Genomic DNA, 21,241 nt, shown 5'->3' with positions numbered 1-21,241 from the left:
CTATTTCTACAAAGTGAAGCCTCTAACTGCGATCAGACTGCTATCCAAAATAACGCAACCACTGGTGGCCGACGTACTATCAACGCATTTACAATCGCTCACCGATTTTTCTGACAAGGACAATGCCGTGAAGACGTCCGAATATTCAGGCAGTCCGAAAAAACGAATTACACTGGTAAAATGAATCCTGTAGATTTATTTTGTAAAACGCCAGCGCATCGGAAAATTCATTTGCAGACTTTTGCGCATTGTTGTGCTCTGTTAAAACTAAATTTAGCCTGAAATTTCGTGATGGCCGAAGCTGCGCGGATGCGTTTCGCGTTCACCCAGCGCCCAGCCCGATGGGTGTCGCACGTCGTCGCGAATTGCAGAAGCCGCACACTTAACCTTAGATCCGCACGAAAATTTCAGCTATGGCTGCGCAAAATCAAGTTTTGAGCCTTATTGCCTTTATGCCTGCACGTGAGCTCGAGCACATGGACTTGCTATAGGCGTTCGCGGTAGTTGACGGCTGATTGTCCGCGGACCCAAATTCCTCTTCACGCGCGCTACCGTCAGTCCAGCCCGTGTACACTATCTCACGCTTGTTCGCCGATATGTGTTCTACTGGTACGAACATTTAGGCTAAACCGCCGCACCCGCCGGCTAGGCATAACCAGCGCCGCTTTGTCGTAGTCGGTAACCAAAAGTGCAGTTTGCTGCGGGATAACGGTAATGATAATGCCGCATTCGGCAAACTAGTGCCGTCTAGTAGCGGTTTGCTCAAATTAGCTATCACGCGTGTATGCACATGATGCTTAATGAATCTTTTTTTTTGCAAGTTCTTGCTTTCCAAAGTTCGGACGTTACACCAGGGCGGCCCTTACATGAGTAATTACGGTATTTGGCCGCATTGGGGGCCTTAACGACAGTTTCTTTTGTTTTTTGTTTTAGGCCTGATTGGTAATATCAAACAACTTAAAACTAGCCTTCATCCCTTGTCCGTACGTAGGTTGTAAGAGTTGGGGTCCGGCATGTCGGAAGGGGTAGCTGATCTATGTCATCGTCCGACTCATCCATGCTAAGGACATTGTTGAAGGGAGGAGCATGTTCTCATCGAGAACGAGGAGTACTGAGTTTATTACAATATCAACATGAAAAGTCGAGAACCTTACGTCTCATCAGTCTAGCATGACTGAATTGAAGCACACTGAGGAGCCGAAAAAGTCCGCTTAAACCTCCTCGATTCTCCCTAGATCTCCAGGCCAGGGAAATCTGCCATCCAACCTTCGTCCAATTGGAGCGTCCGAAATCGCCGAAGGACCCGCGTTGAGGGCGAGGGTTCACACGGTCACTCCCGCACCTTTGTTCACTGAGCACACAGAAAGGAGGGGAGCTTCGTAGACAGGTATTTTCACGCCTGAATCAAGCTGGCGCGTTTCGGTTCGTGGGATGACCCAGAAATTAGCTGCAGTGGAGCGTCTGTCAAACGACCGTGGTAGTTACCGCAGTCAGTGAGGAATCCCCGTATAAGTCTTTTTACCAGGAGTTTCTTATTCCCATCGTCAGTGACGGCGACAGTGAACCAACAAACAACACTCGATCCGCCAAACGTGTGTCGCCTTGCTGTGCCACCGGTTTATCCGAGGGGGACGCATTGTTAGCTTCACGAGGCGATTCGTCGCAGTGGTGCAGGAGAGGCTAGAAGGTCGCTACCAAAGCTGGCCGATCGTACCAAGGTGCAAGCGTGAAAAACTTAATTGGGGGGTTGTCAATATGCCTTGACGGTGCTTACCGTTACGTTTGTGCTGTTCGTTCCAAAGCGATCAGTTAAATCATCTTAGCGCTTTATTTTATCCTGTGCCACTATTTGGACTATTTGTTTATTCTTTCGTGCCGCTCCCATATTTCTCGCAGCTCCGGTGTTTGGCGACAATTTTCTCACTGCACACTTCTCCTTCACCGCCCAACATATACGCAGTGGGCTTTGAGAGCAGCTGTGAGAGTATACAGAGCTTTCTGTAAAGTAATGAGACTGCCTGCCGCGCGACGCTGCTGTCACCAGTAGCGCACTCTCCGGAGGTGGGATTTGTGGTGGGAGGAGGATGGAGGAGGATGAAAAGGAAAGGAAGGAAACGTGGGGGTTCTAAGCTAAGTAACGCACCGGGCGGCAGTCGCGTCCGAGGTCTGACGCAGTGAGGATCTGAAATGGCGCGAAAGCTGCTTTCGAGTTTTTGTCATGGCAGAAAACATCAAAAATTGCAACGTTCGCGGGAGCAGCGGTACGTGACTAAATTTTGCTTCACTTGGGCGAAACCACTTCCGAGACGCTTGTCTTGGTTAAGGAGGCTTACGAAGACGACATCCTGTCAAGTACTCAGGTTTTCCGGTGGTTCAGTGAGTTCGAGAACAGATGGCAGGCCGTTGATGACACGGAGCCATCTGGACGCCATTCGACGAGTGGATAGTACAAAAATGTTGCCAAAGTAAAAAAACCACCTGGACTCCGACTGTCCTTTTAGTATCAGATTAATCACCGAAGACCTTAACAAGCGCAAAACAACAGTTAAAAAAATTGCTTCTGAAAATTTTAACATGCGGAAGGTGTGTTCGAAATTGAAAGAGAAAGTATTGACTGGTGAACAAAAAGAACGACGAGTTGTCGTTTCCGGCGATACGTTGGTGCAGTTAGAAAGTGAACGGTGCTTTGTTCAGACAGCGGAATAACAGATGACAAATTATGTGTGTTCCAGTACGAACCGGATACCAAGCGCCAAAGTTCGTAGTGTTACACTGCGAACACCCCGCGCTTCAACAAAGCGAAAATGTCGAGGTCCAAGGTAAAGACAATGTTCGTTGTCCTTTTTTTTTTACGAGCGTGGGGTGGCTCACAAAGAATTTGTTCCTGCGTGACGAACGATCAACGCCGTGCTCTAAAATGATGTTCTCAAGCGTCTTGATGGAGCCGTCACACGGAAACGACCGCGGATTGCCGATCGTTGGAAGTTCCACCCCGACAGCGCTCCAGCTCACGCCGCCTTCGTTGTGACAGGTTTCTTGGCCCGGATAGGGGCTGCAAGCTTGCTGCAGCTACCGTACAGCCCCAATGTGAGCCCGGCAGACTTTTTCCTGTTCTCAAAGCTCAAGAGAAGCCTGAAAGGTCACTGTTTCGACGACGTTCCCGCCATCCAACAGGCTGTCACAGAGTCTCTGAAAGAGGTTACGGCAGCTCACTTCCAGGGAGCCTCTGCAGCGTGGGTATCACGTTGGCAGCGGTGTATCGACGCCTAAGGAGACTATTCTGAATAATTTTATTAAGTACCGATCGGGTCAATAAATTCTTTTTACCATATCCAGTCTCATTACTTTGCGGACAAACCATGTATATACGCAGGTGATGGTCCATGATGACAATGATTATCATCATAACAAGGTGATGGTGGTGGTGGTGGTAGTGATGATGATGTTGATGACTATACGGATGATGATAATTATGAGAACTTAGCTGATAAAATAAATAAAACGAACGCAAAATAACCTTCATCCTCTGGTTTCAATGAGCTATAGGATCATATGGTTTCCTTAAAGATCCGCCGCGAATTCAAATCCCCAATGATGCAGCAAAACGTGGCGGACGACTAGGGACGGTGAATGGATTATCTCTAAGTATGGCTTATAAGTATAGCGTAGTCGGGCCCGCGCCAGCCCTATGAAGCAAGAGGCATTGGATTATATTTACTGGCCTACACCAGTGGAGTGGAATTTTGTGTCATTCCTTAGCTTCATTTTTACTGCCAGGAATAAAAGATGCTTTTAACCCCACTTCATCTGTATTTGCGGAACCGAGAATGCCCCACGCGGGTGGCGGGATTACGTGGCCGAAGAAAACCCTGACGGAGCTTGGATTAAGCATTTTATGTTAGCTTATTCGCGTGTGTAAAGCGCCTACAATGAAAGCATATCATCTGGGTATGTAAGTTTGCACTTTTTCTACTTCATTTCTAATACGCGCGCTACTAAATATTTAGAAAAGAAATATACGCTGCACAAACAGAAGCGAAACATCAGTGATAAAGAGCGCTCCTAAATGCGTTACGCTGTTGAGCCTAAGCCACCTGTGCGCAATCTTTCACTGGAAAAAAATAAATAAATATAGAGAACATATGCTCTCTTAGTGCTTTCCCGCATGCTTCTTTGCTATTGTTACTGACAGCTTGCCTTCAGAATGAACACGAGGAACAAAATTACATTGGTCTGAAGTTCCCAGAGCTCTGTCGAGCTGCACTGTATACTTGCAGTTGTGTGGCCAGACGCTGTGTTTCGCCACGCAACTCGGCAAACATTCCCAGCGTAGAAGAGCACCGAGATCTGTTACTATGTTAGGTAGCGCAACCGGCGCAACCTCGTATACCACTGGAGCTGCATGCAGGTTCCGCGAAGTATTAGGAAACGCTTCCTTTCCCTGCGTTTCATCTTCTTTATGCGCTTCGAGGAATACCAAAGCGTCCCAACAAAAGAAATTCGAGATCATATCTTAAGCAGCGAAGACGAAAAGAAAAAGCTAATATTTTACTGTGTGCTGCTGGGACTTGAAGTCTCTCGTTTCTGCAACTTTTTGTTGTTTTCGTGGGGGAATGGCGACGAAATACGACCTTATAAAGCGAAACAGGGCGTGATGGTAGCGACGCCGTGTTTCTGTTGCATTATTTCTGCTGAGCTAGCACAGAAGCAGATGCATCCACTGGTTCCTGTCTTTGGCACTTATACCTACTGTGTCTCTAATCATACCCAGCAGGCTTTCAACGCTGAACGGGCTTGATCAAGCTGCTTAGAGAGGAAAAAGCGAACGGAAACTGCGCAGTAGTGGGTGCGTGGGCTTATTGAGTGGGTGAACTTAGTCAGCGGACGCCCTAAGGGCTTTTTCCTTGCTGATGGTTCGAGTGTTGATGGCTCTGCTGCAGCTTAATGCTTATGCGCTGGCAGTAGCCTTGCTCTTGTCCATCTTGAGGGATACATTTATGGCGTCCGTGACAGGAGATCACTCCACTCTTTACAAACAGCATCATTATTGTATTTTTTCTAAAGGAAAGCTGTCGTTACCTACCTATTGGAAGAGCGTTTGACATTCAACGGCTTAGTATATTTTCTTATAGTACTTATATTTCACCTACCCCATTCTTTAACCGTTCGATCGGTCGTCACCCCATTTTTAGCTATTCCCCCAGGTTTGTGCCATTGTGACACAGCGGGTATAAACGCTTTTAATGTGTTTATATATGTGTTGTACTTCACAGTGCATACACATCTCATGACTCTTGTTCTTTCGACAAATGTCATACATTGCCTTCGTCTTAAAACGAGAGATAACAGCTACGTGCGACGAGTCTGCGCACGTGTCACGTCCGCTACTGCTGCTACTTCGCTAACTCAAACAAGCTTCGCATGACCATGACATAGCTTAGATTACAACAATGCGTTGGATCCACCTTTTCCTTTTTTTATTCTTATTTTATTTTTTATTTTTGAGTTGACGAAGAAGTTACAGTAGTGTAGTAGTGTGTATAGTAGTTATAGTAGTGTAGTGACGAAGAAGTTATAGTAGTGTAATAGAACAGAGACATGTTTTGTGTCACTTACGTGCGTCGACCATCATTCGGTGGACCGGCTGTTCAGTTCGAAGAGGAGCGAGATGCAGCTTTGGAGGCTAAGGGCTTACTTTCGGTTCCGCTGGTCTAAATGCGACGCCATGCGCCGCGGTAAGGCGGCGTCAAAGCAAAGCATTTGCGATGGCAAGAAATAGCAAAACGAGAAGGGTGCATGCACCTACGTAGTAGCGAATCTATGAGCTCGAAGCTTTTAGAACAAGCACACACAATTACAGTTAATAGAACAACGCAGAACGCTGCAAGCTGCCGAATGTATAGGAATAGGTGGGTGTTTCGGCTTACACAAAGTCCTTGCATTTTTGTGGTGGCGTAAATAGGCTCTACGTGCTTTATCACACCGGTGACTCGCAAAGGTCACGAGACCGAGCCGGTCGCAAATTAACAAATGGTCGCTTTGGTCGAAAAGCGACTGTTTTGGTTAAGTCCAGTGACTTAAGTCCCAACACTATAATGAACCAATCAGCGGTGCATGAACAGGACTTCTGCGTACGCCGACGCTTATGCGCGTCTGTTCGCGTCTGCTCGCAGACGCGAACAGCATCCATCGCGAGAAAATTATACGAGACGAACGGCAGGTCGTATTGCCAGTGGGAACATAGTCGCCTTGTGTAGATTCTTACTGGCCAGTTATCGTCGGCGGCGGGACTGCTGTCCATTACCTGGGTGAATAATCCCAAATAATACGCCGCTGTGTTTGTGCGACACCGTGAAGTTTCATAATAGGATGGGGGTGTACTTTTAATGATCGTGAAGGGGGAGATGCCAGTGTGCGTACCTGCGAAATGAAGCGGCATCTATTACAGAATCGTGTGAGCGTCCAAATTTCCTAAGCCTACAGGCAAGGTCTACCTTTGGGAACAAACTGGGTTCAGTGCCACAGTTTGCTTATCGTGTAAGCCACGGCGGACCCTAATGCGCTAAGTCGAATGCCCCGTTGTGAGCTTGTATTTTTGAAAACAACAGGTTGCTACTGTTTAGATGCGCGACCTGTCATCATCATAGAATAATAATTCACGAAGTTGTGACAACGCTAAAAAATTAACAAGCTCGCCCAACAAAGGAAACCGTAAATATAAGCTTGTCAACTTATCGCGTTTAAGTGAGCGAGGACGCTTTTGTCATAAACATACTGGCATTAGCTATATTACCACAATGGTTTCGCTACAGTAATTGCGAAAAAGCTTTCTTTACTGAATTCCCATCTTTGCCGCTGTTATAATTGATTATGAAATACATAAAGAGGCAGCCGGAGAGTTTTAGACCTTCGCGGCTATACAGCACGGGCGATTATTGGATGAAATCTTGTGTGTCATCGGTAATAAATTCGGCTCTAATATCTTTTTCTTTCTTTCGGTAACATTTCATGATTTGTTGATGTATCTCGTGCTCTTGACGCCTCTAATGCATCCAGCAGTAAAGATAACAAAGAAAACGTGACTCTGGGCCCCCAAAGAGCTGCTCGAACACCCATATTTTTGAGGAGTGCGTTTCTTTTTCTTTTTTTTAAGATATATTTCGATCCTATATTAACCTAAGCAGACGAAATTATGCACCTAAAGAACTACATCGGAATTCAGTCACAGCGTCTATCCGCCCGTGCTTCTAAAGCGCATCCATACACAGCGACGCCTGTTTTAATTAAGTGCGAGCTGTGTTGACGACTTGACTGCTGGCTCTTCCCGTCTCATTAGGTTAGTGTGAGTGCCGATAATTAAAACTCAGCTAACCTGGCGCTGAGTTTCGGAAGCCGCAGAAGCGCGATATGTGGTGAGAAAATTCCTGGCTTCACGTGTGTACATAGGCGCTGTTATTAGCTGTTAATTATGGGAACCGTTTAGTGCTGGTGTGTGAACGCTTCGCGTATTATTATAAGGGGACCGAAAACCGCCCGTAAAGTGCCGCGAGGTACTGGTGGAAATGAGAACACCGTAATTTATAGCAATAAAATAGGCTATGCTCTTCGCGGCTTGGGTATAAATTATAGTTTTGAATTGCCACAGAAAGGGTCGCTAAAAAAGGCTTGTCACTATATAGAGCGGGATGCCGGCCACTTGGCCGCAGACTATACTGTACGTAGATCTACTCTTGTTGAGTACACCTTACGTATTGTTTAAGATCGCAGCCTTTAAGTTAAAAAAGCGTTTGCGCCTTATTATTTATTGCGACGTGAAGAATGTTAACGCTGCCCGAGCTGCGTTGCCTTCGTGGCAACGAGTGGAACGGCAAAAGCGTAGCGTCCCTCGTTGCATGGCGGGGTGCATCAGCACTTTTGTGCACGTGCAAATTTGTTAGTGGTGAGTATTACGATTTCTCTGGTCTCCCTTTAACGTACAAACTACCGTTGAGTAATTGTGCCATAAATTGGTGGCCCGCGCTACGTGAGTATCATTACATCACATACCCTACCATTTGCTACCCGTCGATGCGAACAGGAAAAGGCAATGGCAAGAAGTCTCCGGTAGCACACTGCTGCCTTATAGCGCTGGCGCCCTATATGCACATATTTGCGCCTTCGACTACTTGCCATCGCAGAAGCATCATTGCATAAAACTAAGACGCCTAAGAAGCACAGTAGGACGTTCTTGAGGGCTACTTGGTTCATACTTGAAGGGAGGCTAAAATTGCGCGCAGAAACGAGGACAGCGAAAGAAACACGCAACACGCCACGAACGCAGTGGTGTTGTGCGTTTCTTTCGCTGTTCTCGTTATTTCGCTCATCTTTAAGCTCTTTTTAAGAAGCACAGCTGCGTCGTCTACCTTTGTGTGCTGGCAAACGCATGGTAAAAAGCCTTTTTTTCATTGCATTGATTTTAATTAGTTTGCTGAAATAGAGTGACCCGCTTACGCGTATATCTGCTGGGTATAGAGTGACTCCCTGTGTATGCCATTTGATTAATTCGCAAATTGAATCCATGATCCCAAAAGAGTAATATGAACCACATGAACATCGGCTTCATGAACAATATATTCATTTCTCACAGCTAAGGCCGGCGTACAATCTGGGCGTATATATTGCCACAATTGCCATCGCGCTCACTCACCACTTTTCCGTCATGTTTCCTGCGTTAGACTTCACAAAAACGATTGCGAATGTACATTGGAAAATTCAGATAAAGAAAATTACCGCAACGTTTCCCAAGTTACCACTGCAGGATCGGGCATAAGGCAGCTGGTTAGCTAGGCTAACCCGCCGGCGGCCGCATTTCGGTGGGGGCGAAAAGCAAGAAACACTCGTGTATACTTAGATTTAGGCGTGCATTAAAGCATAGCAGGTGGTTAAAATTAACCCGGAGTCCCCCACTACGGCGTGCCTCATAACTACATTGTAGTGTTGGCATGTAAAACCCTGGAAATTCTATTAAAATATTTCTCACATCATGATACGTAGACTTGTGAGCCGATCCCTCAAAAAGGGTAGTTCGAAACATTTAAGCCGATCCCGACGATAGTGCAATCTAAAATTGTGGGCTGATCCCGAAGATAGTGCAATCAAATGAGTCCGAAGCTCCTACTGCTGTCCTCACGCAACGGGTGATGTGAACGAGTGTGGTGCACAGTGACTGCGCAGGCCCTATCTGCATCAAACTCGCTCAGGAAAACTTTGTCTTTCATAGACTTCAACTGGAGGTTGAATTGTCCTTTCCGCGTTTTCTTTTCTTCTTCTTTTCTTCCAAATTCTCTCTTTCTTTTTCTTTTATTTTTTTAAGATGGTGACCTGGTGGTTAAAGCACCGGGCTAATGTGCTCGACGGCAGCACGCATACCTCCCTTGTGCAAAAGGCGTCGAGCTGTTTGAAACACGTCAAGAGTGCGCCGCGTGGCACTTTCTAGTTTTTCTTTCCCTGTGACAGCTCGCGCTTTGCGGCGCCGCGTTAGACTGCATGCACTTCTCCGGGACAGGCCCACTTTTTGTGTACTTTCTACGTAGTTGCTTATGCCACGTATAAACTGTGCGCCATTATACCAACTTCATGATCGCTCAAATTAGTAGGGTTCTAACACGTCTTCGCTGGAGTACAAATGTCATCGTCATTTTAACATACACTACATGACATAGCCACAGGTAATTACGACTGTATAGCACGCAGTTGCTTGTGAGGTCGCAATGCACGTTTATTTGACTTACGCTTGTCCACTACCTATGCCAAACACAATAGTAATGTAGTAAGCTTCTGTCGAACCGTCGTAGAAATGATACCGCTATAGAAATCGTGCCTTTGCTGCCATGCGATCGCCTACGATGTGGCCGTCCCCATGCTGATATCGCTTCTGATATAACACACACAAATGCATTTTAAACAAACACGTTGGTTCACTTGGTAAGGGTATGCGGAATCTAAAAGAACGCTGGATAGCCAGGAACCTGCAAAATGCATCGCACAACAACAATTGCCACAGTGCGTGATATCTGCCTTTGTTTTGTAGAAATTATAAAGTGAATGGAAATGAAAGTGCACGAAAAAACAACTTGCCATAAGTGGGCACCAAATCCACGCTTCTCGCATTACGTGCGTGATGCTCTAATTATTTAACTGCCGTTACATCGTTTTCCCATCCTCTTTCTTAGGTAGTCTTGTCACCACCTCAATCATGGCATCGAGGCTCCGAATGACGAGACCTGTGCTAAGCAATGAACAAGAAGTTTAAAGGGAATCGAGGAGGTCAGCTTTTTTCTTCTAATTTCTAATCACACGAAGCCGACGCCAATGATGCAAACTAAAGCAAGTATAGGGGAAATTAACTCGACACCACTCACTGACGTTTTCTTCCTTGGACATCTCCGCCTGTCTACTTTTGTGGCCTATAAGATAATGACTAAAATCTTACTACGTTCGAATGGATTTATTCAGGTGTTGCCCAGCCTTTCCAGCAAAGTTCCAATTCCCAACTTGGCCATTAGGAGAAAACTTTAAAGGTCATTTAATTTTGTTAATTAGGGCAAGTGAAATAGAAAACACAAACAGCAGAAAGAGGCACCTGGTGGAAATGTAAAAGCTCTTCTGACGACGCAGTGCCTTCCACTAGTGTTTTTAATTGACTTGGACTTGTGTGCAAGGTCCTCTAAACCGGCGTACACTACCTGACCATAGAACAGACAGGTTCTTAGGGACATTACCTTACTTTTTCTTATTGTTTTAAGCTGGTTGCGCCCGGCTCCGCCTTCTGAAAGGTTTTATCTCTGTTTTCACCAACGTCGCCTCAAAGTGACACTCGCTTCTCTGCGAAACACAAAGTAGACGTCGTAGCTCTAAGGGGGTGGTGCCCCTAATCTAGGGCCTTGGTGTGGCGAGTCTTTGCTTATTTATTTTTTATTTCCCTCTGTCTCTTATATTTCAGTCCGTTTCTCCACAGAGGGGTTTAACCATCGCCGTCTTTCGGTTTAAATTGGCGCTTGTCTCCACGTGCATGACGACTCGACGCGTTCGCTTTCAACTGACCGCTTGCGGATGTAGCCATACTTGGAGCTGTCGCGCGCGTGAGAGTTCTTCCACGAGTCGCGACGAACTCGTTGACACGGCACGTGTCGCGTTAGATCCTTTACAATTGAATTTTGATTGCTGGGCTATATTTATTATGAGTGCCATTCACACGGCGCTGCGTTTTCAATGCGGGCCTACAGCTTTTGCCGTGTCCTAGTTAAAGTGATATATAGCTACAAGATGACAAGTGCCGTGGATGCCAGTCCATCCAGAAGTAGTGCACTTACTTGTTTTTCATCTTCATCGCTTACCTCTAATTTTATCATATCGCTTGCATGTCACTTCGCTTGAGCCATTTTTAAGCTACGGCATGGACGTGCCGAAAAACCTGACGCGTTCTATGTGGAAGCAAGAACCAGGAAAAAAAATGATGTGCGTTCGTCTGAGGTCCTTCTTGCGATCTCTAGTCTCTAATGCGCGATCCATTAGACACCAAACAAAAAACCGTATAAAACTACAAAAAAATAACTATAAAAGGGGGCACTGAGGAGAATGTGCACAGTAGGAAATTTACGACTGAAGGTTGTTCTTTTGAGGCTTAACAGTGGTTTTTAAATTGCTTCCTTCTCACTTTTCCTCCCCGCACGCACGCGCGCGCGCGCGCGTGGTGTGTGTGTGTGTGTGTGTGTGTGTGTGTGTGTGTGTGTGTGTGTGTGTGTGCGTGTGCGTGTGCGTGTGTGTGTGTGTGTGTGTGTGTGTGTGTGTGTGTGTGTGTGTGTGTGTGTGTGTGTTTTAACTCCCAGGAACCTCCTGGTGGTTGAATTTAATCTGGATGCACCCACTATGGCGTGCCTCATAATTAGATCGTGGGCTTGGCACGTAACACCACAGAATTTATTTTTAAATTTTGGTGCAGCCACTCAAGATCTTAAAACTTTTCCCTCTTGTTACATTGCTTTATTTTTATTATCGTGTCAAACGTGGTAGCACTGTCAATAAAGCTGTCGTTTGTAGCAGTACTCAGTACACTCAATTTAAGTGAAGTCGAACTTAGTACGCAGAGGGTTAAATTTTCAGAATTTTTCAATCTCACAGCATTTTCACAATCTGACAGCGTGGTGTCGGATTATCAACACTACACCGTCCTGTCTTTGGTATAGCTGTTCCGAGAATATAGGTTCCATAAGAACGCGTCGTTTCCCACATGTGGCAAACCACGTGTCGTGTGGAACCTCTCCTTAGAACAGCTTGCAAAGACGGTACGGGAAGAAGCTAAATACAAGACAGCGCCGACTATCACCTGAATTTTCATTGGATAAAAGACAGCCCGATACCAAATTTGGTGGCCCCATCAAATTGGATATCGTGCTATCTGTCTTTCATTCAGTGCAAATTTAGATGCTACTCAGCGCTGTCTTTCGTTTTGCTTCTTCACGTCCCATCCTTGTGAACTGTTTTGAGAATGAACCAAACACAAACTCGTGGCAACTTTCAATACTATTTTCTCCGCCCTCGTTCCTTGCACTATTTCCACGCTGTTTCCACGCCTTTTACATAAGACGAAACCGAATATCTCAACGCTGCACCCTTTAGCAGCAGTCTTCGACTAACACTAACGTTGACTCCCCTTTCTCGTTCCCTCAACGCCCCCTTCTTTCCCGTCTTCCTCTTCCCTTCCCACGGCTGCTCCCGGGTTCAGGCGCGGGGTGCGCGGGCCGCCCTCGCCCCTGCGTGCCGGGCTGCCCCGCCGGGGCGCGCTGCGATGCCCTGACGGGCCAGTGCTCCTGCCTGCGCGGAACGGTGCCAGTGTTTGTCGGGCCAGAGGACGGCGCGCCGCTCTCGCCTCAGCCGCAGCGTGAGACCGAGTCCTCGCCTTCGGCAGCCGGTGGCGCCAGTGGCGCTGGTGGTGGCGGCGGTGGTGTTGTCGTCCTCGGTGGTGGTGCCTCCTCTTCCGCGGGTGCTGGAGCCGCTGGTGGCAGCACGCTGCTGGCCCGCTGCGAGCCCATCCGAACCACGATGGACGGCGCGGGACACGCCGCCGACAACCACACGGCCGCCGCGGCCGGGGACATCCTGCTCAAGTACTACCCGGGTGAGTTTGTTGCATGAAAAGGACACGTGACGTAAAGCTTTCTCTTTTTCATGTTCATGTTTACCTATAGCGAAACGTCTAGGTCGAGAGTAACCGCTGTAACGAAGTGCAGGGCGATCATTCTGCCGAAAGGGCGCTCGTGTGTATATTTGCTTTTCCGTGTCTGGAGACGTAATTCTTAAGTACTGCTTGGATGAGCGAGAAGTGTAGCGTTATAGCGACGCTCCGTCTCGCTAAATGATGGCTTTAACGAAATTTCGGATGTCTGCTGCGCGGAAGGGATGATATTGTAGATTTATTCTTCAGTGTCCTGGAAAGTCCTGTTAATGCTACAGCTGAGTTAACTTACAACCTTTTAAAGCCATTTGCGGCTTATTGTGGTTTAACGCCCGGATTTCGCAGCAAGAATCCAGCATATAGATTAGACATTGCGCGTGAACTGATGTAACTGAGTTGATTTAAGAGTGTTTATGGCTTTAATACTGCGACACGAAGTTTTTTTTTTCGCTAATAGGCGGGTTATACCGACAGTAAGATGCTACTTTTTATATAATTATTTGTTGAGTCCTTTGTCCTTTGTGTAGACTTGTCATGCTGCGACTTCGATTGCATTTGAACTCTTCGCTAGCTGAGTGACGGCTGCGTCAGAAGTGACGTAATTCCCGCTTTATACGGCGTTATGGTCAGAAGATTCATATAACAGTGGAATAATATATGTATCTGAAATCTTTGGCAATTGATGGACGCGGATTCAATAGTAGCGAAATGACATTCGAAAATTTAGGTTATAGTAATAATTTTATCGCGCTTTTTAACTTTTGGAATCTTCAAATTTGAATAAGCTGATTTATGACAATAGAACAGAAAGCACAATCTAGGAAATTCCCGTGGCGACGATCGAGATCGCCGAAGCTTTATTTATGAAATGATGGCCCTTTGAAGAAGCCAGTGTTTATTATATAGTAATCAGTACCTGGGGGACTACACGCGTCTTCTTGACTTTGCAAAAAAAAAGAAAAAGACGCGTTTGCAAAAGAAACGTGATGCTTAGTTTTGTTGATGGCTTTTGTCCATCTTACGCGTGAATTTTACTATAGAAGTTTACTACAACAAAGGACGAGTAGTTGAGATAACATAATTAGTTGGTCTATAGTTAAAAAAATGTTGCACAACTTTTTGTTTCGAATAAAGGCAGTGGAAGCCAGAACGAAGGAAAACAATAGCCCAAAATCTTCTGCTTCTCCAATAACTTAAAGTAAAATGCTATGAATTTGCTATGAGAGCAAATAATAATTAGTGCCCCAAAAGGTTTAGAAACTCTGCCATCGGGATAGGTAAATAATAGTCAGCGTTGTTATAAATTTCAATGTCGCGCAGCCCTCTCGTGAACTGCTGCTTCTCTCATTTGCACTAGGATTAACGAACACTTGCCGCCTGTTGAAGGCAGCAAAAAATGGGCAGTTTTAGTTGTTGCTTCGAAGTTTTTCGTTGTAATTGTTTGCTTGCCAATGCTAGTGACTTCACCGTGCGTGCTTCGCCCACTCTAAATCATGGTCATTGTCCGGTACAACGCGAGGTCGCGTGATTGCTTTACTATATTGTGCCGGACGCATTACAATGGATCCGGAATTCAAAAATGCTCGTTACGAGGTGCAATTTGAAGCGGCGCAGCTGGTCAAAATTAATTCTGAGGCCTCCCACAACTGTTTTATTTATTGCAATAGTGTGGCTTTTGTACATAAATCTCCCTAATTGAATTGGTAATATTGAGAACAAAGTTAATCCCCAGATAGCATCTCTCTCTCTCTCTCTCTCTCTCTATATATATATATATATATATATATATATATATATATATATATATATATATATATATATATATATATCGTCATATAATGAGAAGCCAACAAACACTGACACCAAGTACAACAAAGGGGAAATTGCATGTGCTTAATAAATGAAATAAAGTAATGATAAATTAATGGAAATTAAAGTGGATGAAAAAACAACTTGCCGCAGGTGGGAACCGAACCCACAACCTTCGCATGTCGCGTGCGATGCTCTACCAATTGAGCTACCACGGCGGCGTTTCCCCATCCACTTTCTTGGGTATTTATGTGTACTAGTAGAAGTTGTTTTTTCATCCACTTTAATTTCCATTAATTTATCATTACTTTATTTCATTTATTAAGCACATGCAATTTCCCCTTTGTTGTACTTGGTGTCAGTGTTTGTTGGCTTCTCATTATATGACTAATAATTATCGGGTCCCTCGGTTAACCCCCTTTCTTCTCGTTTATATATATATATATATATATATATATATATATATATATATATATATATATATATATATATATATATATATATATATATATATATATATATATATATATATATATATATATATATATATATATATATATTGATAATTCTACGCATTCAGACTCCGGAGCTACCATCACTCATTCACATCTTCATTTATTCTCAGTTTCTCTTTTTTCTGGCCTTTGGTTTTGGACTTCTGTGTCTGTTTAATTATGCGGCGTTCCCTAAAGAGCTTTGACCTTTCATGCATTGTAGTTCGTGTTTCGCCTACAGCTTCTAAAATTGTCACTATGGGCGCATTTTTATAACTGACGCGAGCCGTTTTAGGTATAATTAAGTGTATGCGAGAGTGTGATTAATTACCGTACTCACCAGCTTTAGTACATATGTCGGACAGCGCCTCCCCCCCCCCCCTATCCAAGGAAAATTTTTTTCGTATATGTTAAATATCGAGATGTTTATATTATATTCACGTCGACCCTGGAGTTGAAAGGTCGAGTACTTGGTAAAAACACATGAGTAAACTGGTTCCTCGACCTTAGTCCATATGCTTCAAGTTGCTTATTTTCCGAAATTTCGGCATTACGGAAACATTCGCGTTACGTCTCGCAGTGGTTTAGTCGATGCGAAAATAGTTTCGGCAGCTGTAGATACCAGCGATGTTGTCACGACGAAATTTTGTGAAATAAACGCAGTGGCTTTTTTTTTTCGTTTTTGTGCAGAATCATGTTGCTTGATAGCATAGTAACCAAACACTGCTCCGACAAAAATTGTTCTTTCCAAGCATTCGACCCAACTATACTTATTTATATCAACAACGAAATGCTCAATACGTTTTTCTTTCCGGTCTTTTCAGTGCCAATATGAAATCCCTTTCGTGGTATTTTAAAAGAAAATATGCTCAAACTATAAGAGAGGCACTCGTATTACGGTTCCATGCTGTCATTCTTCGAGTGGATGGACTCGTATAACGCTTGTTGAAGTCTCCGGTATAAAGGAGGTACCTTTCAACGTCTCCTTTTTTTGTCTGAAGTTTGCGAAACTGAAATTTACAATCTTTCAAAAGAAAAGCGCTAACAAAATTGGTGTTCTACACAGACAAACATAAGTTAGACTTGCCGGTTGTCTTCACGCCGCGCTCGGTGCTATTTACTATATTTTCCGTAACTAATAAAGAATCACAACACATTTTATTGTACCATCTAGGCATGCCAGTGCATGCCAAATTTTCTTATACATTAACACGAATCATTTTAACACCCTCCTGGGTGTATGAAGAGTGCTTGCTTTTTGCTATGGATTCATCACGGTCAGGGGGTAAGATCTAATCGTTCATAGGGACGAATAACGTTTCTTTATTTCTTGTCAGATATTTTGGCAACTAAACATGATGACACAGCTGCGTCATATGACACGAAAAAAAGCAATAAATAAATAATGATGGCTACTGCTGTCCACATTATGTCAGATATTTCAGTGCTCACCAGGTGGTCAGAATTAATTCGCAGTTATCCATTACTTTATTGCTGATATTGAGCTTGGTGTCATGTAAAACGAAATATCTTACAGCCTTAAAGGGCATCTCCGACGATCTTTTGATCATGTCAAGGTAACGACAATTTTAGATTCCCGAGACTCCCCTGCTGTCACGCGTCTGGTTGCAGAAGTGTACCACAAATTTGAATAAAATTTTAAATGAGCAAAATATTCACCGCGATTACAACGCTCCTTGATGCCAAATTTGAGCGCAGCTGTAACGTCTTTTCATTTTTCGGTATGTTGGCTGGCGCGGACAATCTGTCTCGTGCGGCGCGTTTCAAACGCAACGAAATGTTGCAGGACTGCGTCGCTAATCGTGTCACGTGGGCGCGATTCACAAAAGCCGCCGCAGACTGACCTCCACTCATGCAGCGCTTTGTTTCCATACATACCCTGAGGCGCCATCTCGTAGCCATCGTCGCGCAAAGCCCGTCGTGCGCGGCACTACGCTTTTCTTCTCACGCTTTCGCCATACCCTCTTCCACCGAGCTCCTCCTCGCGCTCTCTTCGCTATTGCCGTCTTTCACATGCGCTCCGCGTTCCCTTTTTCGTCATTTTGCTGTACTCGTTCGCTCGGTTACAAGCCCGACAAGGAACGACGACGATGCCAGCCGCAGGAACGGGCGCCTATAAGAGCTGCACTCTAAAAGGCGCGAAACCAAAACCGAAACTTTACCGAGCAGCCGAGCGAACATTTTCGTGTGACGTCACGACAGCACCCCAGCGCAGAAGGCGTGGAAGGCATGCCGGTAGCTCCAGCACCGGGATCGAAAGTGTTAAAGAGCAGACGCTCAGTTGATCAGTGACAGCGCCGGACCATTGGCCAATATCTTCGGGTAGGGTGACAATGTCGGCTGCATCAGCTCTTTGAAGCTGTTAAACAGTTACCGCTGCGATTCCGATGAATTCAATAGCAGTAAATCCTTGTTCACTTCCTATCCGCCACCATGAAAGCCAGCGCCCAGCGAAACTCAATACGCTGCGATGACCAAGGTTGGATACATGCTGCTTGTTATTCTAGGTGTTTTACCCCGGTTCATGGAATCGTTTCGCATACTCTTTGTAAAATGTCGTGGAGCGCTCCTTTCTACATTTGCATGTCCATTTATAGAGCGCATAATTTTCCGGAAGAATGCCGTTGAAAGCACTGGCCGGTGCATTTCTTTGCATCGGCACGGTATAGCGACCGCTGGTCGTTCGCTTGAAATATAATGGAAGCCGTGGGTCATTGACCATCAAATAATGTCACAACACAGCAAAGCACGCAGATTTTGTACGCTTAAGCACTTTCGTTCGCATAATTCTGAGTCGTTCTGGTATGAGCATCCGGTAAGCATCGATAACAGCGAGCGGTAGCACGCGTTCTTATTATACCTACTTGTCATTCTTCGTGCTGTTTTCGTGTACGCAATTAATGTGTTCAATAAAGCGGACACAGATTAAGAATTTGCGCATATTCTCCTTCATTTAGAGAATGCGTAGTCTGTTCGCAGAAACGCCGATGCCTGTACAACACCGTTGGCAACTGACCGAGGCAATTGTTTAGACTGCTGTATCAAATCAAGGGGCCTCCAATTGTTGCCTATTAGGTATAAGAGGCAAACAGTGCGTATCGGAAGCCAAATAACGACTTAGCATAACAACACGTAAATGGGCACCCATATGCATAGTCGCACTTAATTTATGGCGGTACCAGCGAGCGCGACTTGTAGCCTTCGAGAACGGCAACGTACCGATGTTGATAGTGCTCCGTGCCGTCGCTTCTCGCTTTTTGCGTTTTCACCCTACGAAATGAAGCATAGCCTTTTCAAATCCGTATAGTAAAGAAATGAACTACAAAAACACTTTGCTTCATCTTAATGGCATAATTAGCTTCAGGTCTGTCGCTCAGGACCGCTGGTATATAGTATACGATCGAACTCGGCGACTGATAAGCCTGGCCTCGACTGAACGAGACCTGCATGGCCTCATGCTGCGTGTGTGGCTGGCGAGGGCTGAAGTTCGTGCAGCGAACAACGCAACACCAATGGCGGCCCATCGCTTGCCCGTGAACACAGTACGTAACTTCTCGCGACAGAGACTGTTCGCGCCGCACACTACAGCTCACGGTCGCCGGCTCCTGGACGCTGTCTTTTGTCATTCATTTCCAGCGTGCTCTGCGTATGCAGCCTTTTACGTCATAACACAGCGTTGCCAGTAGCTGGACAGTAGGCAAGGCAGGCGATTCGAGGGGGCTAACAAAATTAATTTGGAAAACAATCTGTGCAACTCTAAAACCTGATTTTCCGAGGACATGACGGAAATGTGCGAAGGAACGGCTTTCGTTGACATCCGCTGACATAGAAAAATCGTCGGAGTTGCCCTTTAAGGCCAAACGATTGAGCCATGGGACAAATCGGCATCTTTCAGGCTGTAAAATTATTTGAATGTGTGTCCATTTTCTGCACAACTCGGAAAGGTGGTGAGCAACTAAAAGTTCGATGGCAGCCGTGGTGTTCCTCATTTAGTACCTCGTGCTATGGCGGTAAACTGCAGCAAGCCGAATTCTTCGGAAGATGAATTCGTTGTTCGCCGAATTTCTCTCGCGAAAGAGACCCGTTCGCAATTATGCGCTGATCGGGCGAACGGCGCCAAGTGCCGTGCTGACGCCACACTCCAAAGCTGTCCAAACCAGCAACGCGCGCAACGATGGATGATTAACGTTGGGCGAAGCGCCCGCTGGCAGCGAAGTTGAACGCGGCAAGAGGACGTTTTAGGTTAAACGTGATTACGTTCCACGCTTTGTATAAGTGCCAACGTTATGGCCGAAAGTGGAATGACCTGTTCTGAGAGCTCTGATGGACGGTGCCACTACTTCAACACTGCGGAAAGCCTACGCAGAAAATGGCTAGGACTTTTCAAGCTGGTCACTGGTGGATTCTACAAGGAAGCGAGCGCTACAGGAAAAAGAGCACACCCAGTGAGCGCTAAGAGAAAACAAACCTTATTCACGTACTCCAATCATATCCAGTAAACTAATTATACAGGCTCGTGCGTCGTTATAAACACTTTCCCTTTTTATGTTGCATTGTATAGTTTAGTTTCTCCACTTGCACAACGTTTGTACCAAAAGCCTCGCTGTTTGTTGTGCATTAGGGCCCTAGCGTAAGCGCCAAGTTGAAAATTACATCTTCTTCTCCGTGTCACGAAAGAGCTGTGCACCATGTATGCAGTAATTTTTTGTTCTTCGTTCAGCCGACTTATTACACATGTTGCAATGCACGTATGCACGTCCCGCTTCTAAACTCTCGCCTCTTCCCATGGAAGGACGCTTACAGTTAAGTGCGAGCGCCTTCACGACGCAGCGCCTACCTCCCGTGTCCCATCTATGTGCTGATTATTTTTTATTCGTAAAACAGATCTACAAGAAAGACATAGTTAATTCTAGTGTCACTTCGAAGTTAAAGAAGATGTAGCAAGTAGACATAGAGTAAAAGTAATAAGCGCTGATTTTTCAGCAGCACATTTACAGTTCAGGCACTCTCTTGTAACTTGGAGCCGTTCTAATGAAAGCATTATGGCGAACTTGTTCATTCCATGTACCATAGAATAAAGAAAAAGAAAAATATATGTGTTCGTCAGACCCAACAAAACTCTATAGTCACATATTGCGAAAAGCCTTATAAGAGGTTTTTTTTTTATTGTCAACCGCTTCCTTGCCAATTTATAAAACTAATTACTTGATGACGTGGCGTTGGTGTGTGTTCACAGCAGCATCTATATATACGGGCATGTGAAGAGAAAGTCATTTCGCCAATGTGTTCCGATAAAGGCATCCCCTGTTTCCATAAACACATAGATACAGGTTTAAAATTACGTGGCGGGTCACTGCCTTCATTCTTCAATTTTTCTTGCCGTGTCATCTGGTTGCATTTGGAAATGCACCACACATTAATTTTTCGTCTATGATGATGCGATGGTACGTTCGCATAAATCATCGTTGGTTTTCTTGAATACCACTGGAAACAAAATAGTCACTCTTGGCATATAGTACCTGTTCGAATCTAGCTTTTTGTCCCACCAGCGTATTTTGAGTCATTGTTTTAGTTTTGCAAGGAATGAAATCCGCTATCCACGAGGATTGGGCACCTATTCTGAGGAGCACGCACGTACAACTGTGCATTTGTTTTTCCTGTAGTGAAACGCCAGCCATTCACTTTGACAGATTATTCTCTGGGC

At 45.2% G+C, this 21,241-nt stretch overlaps 1 protein-coding gene across 11 annotated transcripts in view; it reads left to right on the top strand.

Annotated features, from left to right (window-relative positions):
• LOC135898392 (thrombospondin type-1 domain-containing protein 7A-like) overlaps window positions 1–21,241 on the top strand; it is an 818,428-nt gene that overhangs the window by 677,619 nt on the left and 119,568 nt on the right. For all 11 annotated transcript variants that reach the window (XM_065427299.2, XM_065427298.2, XM_065427295.2 and 8 more), the window contains one exon: window positions 12,764–13,156. In XM_065427299.2, coding sequence (XP_065283371.1) covers window positions 12,764–13,156 — 393 coding nt within the window. The remainder of the gene's footprint in view (window positions 1–12,763; window positions 13,157–21,241) is intronic.

Source organism: Dermacentor albipictus, chromosome 4 (assembly GCF_038994185.2).
Source record: "Dermacentor albipictus isolate Rhodes 1998 colony chromosome 4, USDA_Dalb.pri_finalv2, whole genome shotgun sequence".
NCBI classification, from domain to species: Eukaryota; Metazoa; Arthropoda; class Arachnida; order Ixodida; family Ixodidae; genus Dermacentor; species Dermacentor albipictus.
Note: the sequence above shows the minus strand (reverse complement) of the source record. Positions and strands in the feature narration are given on the sequence as shown.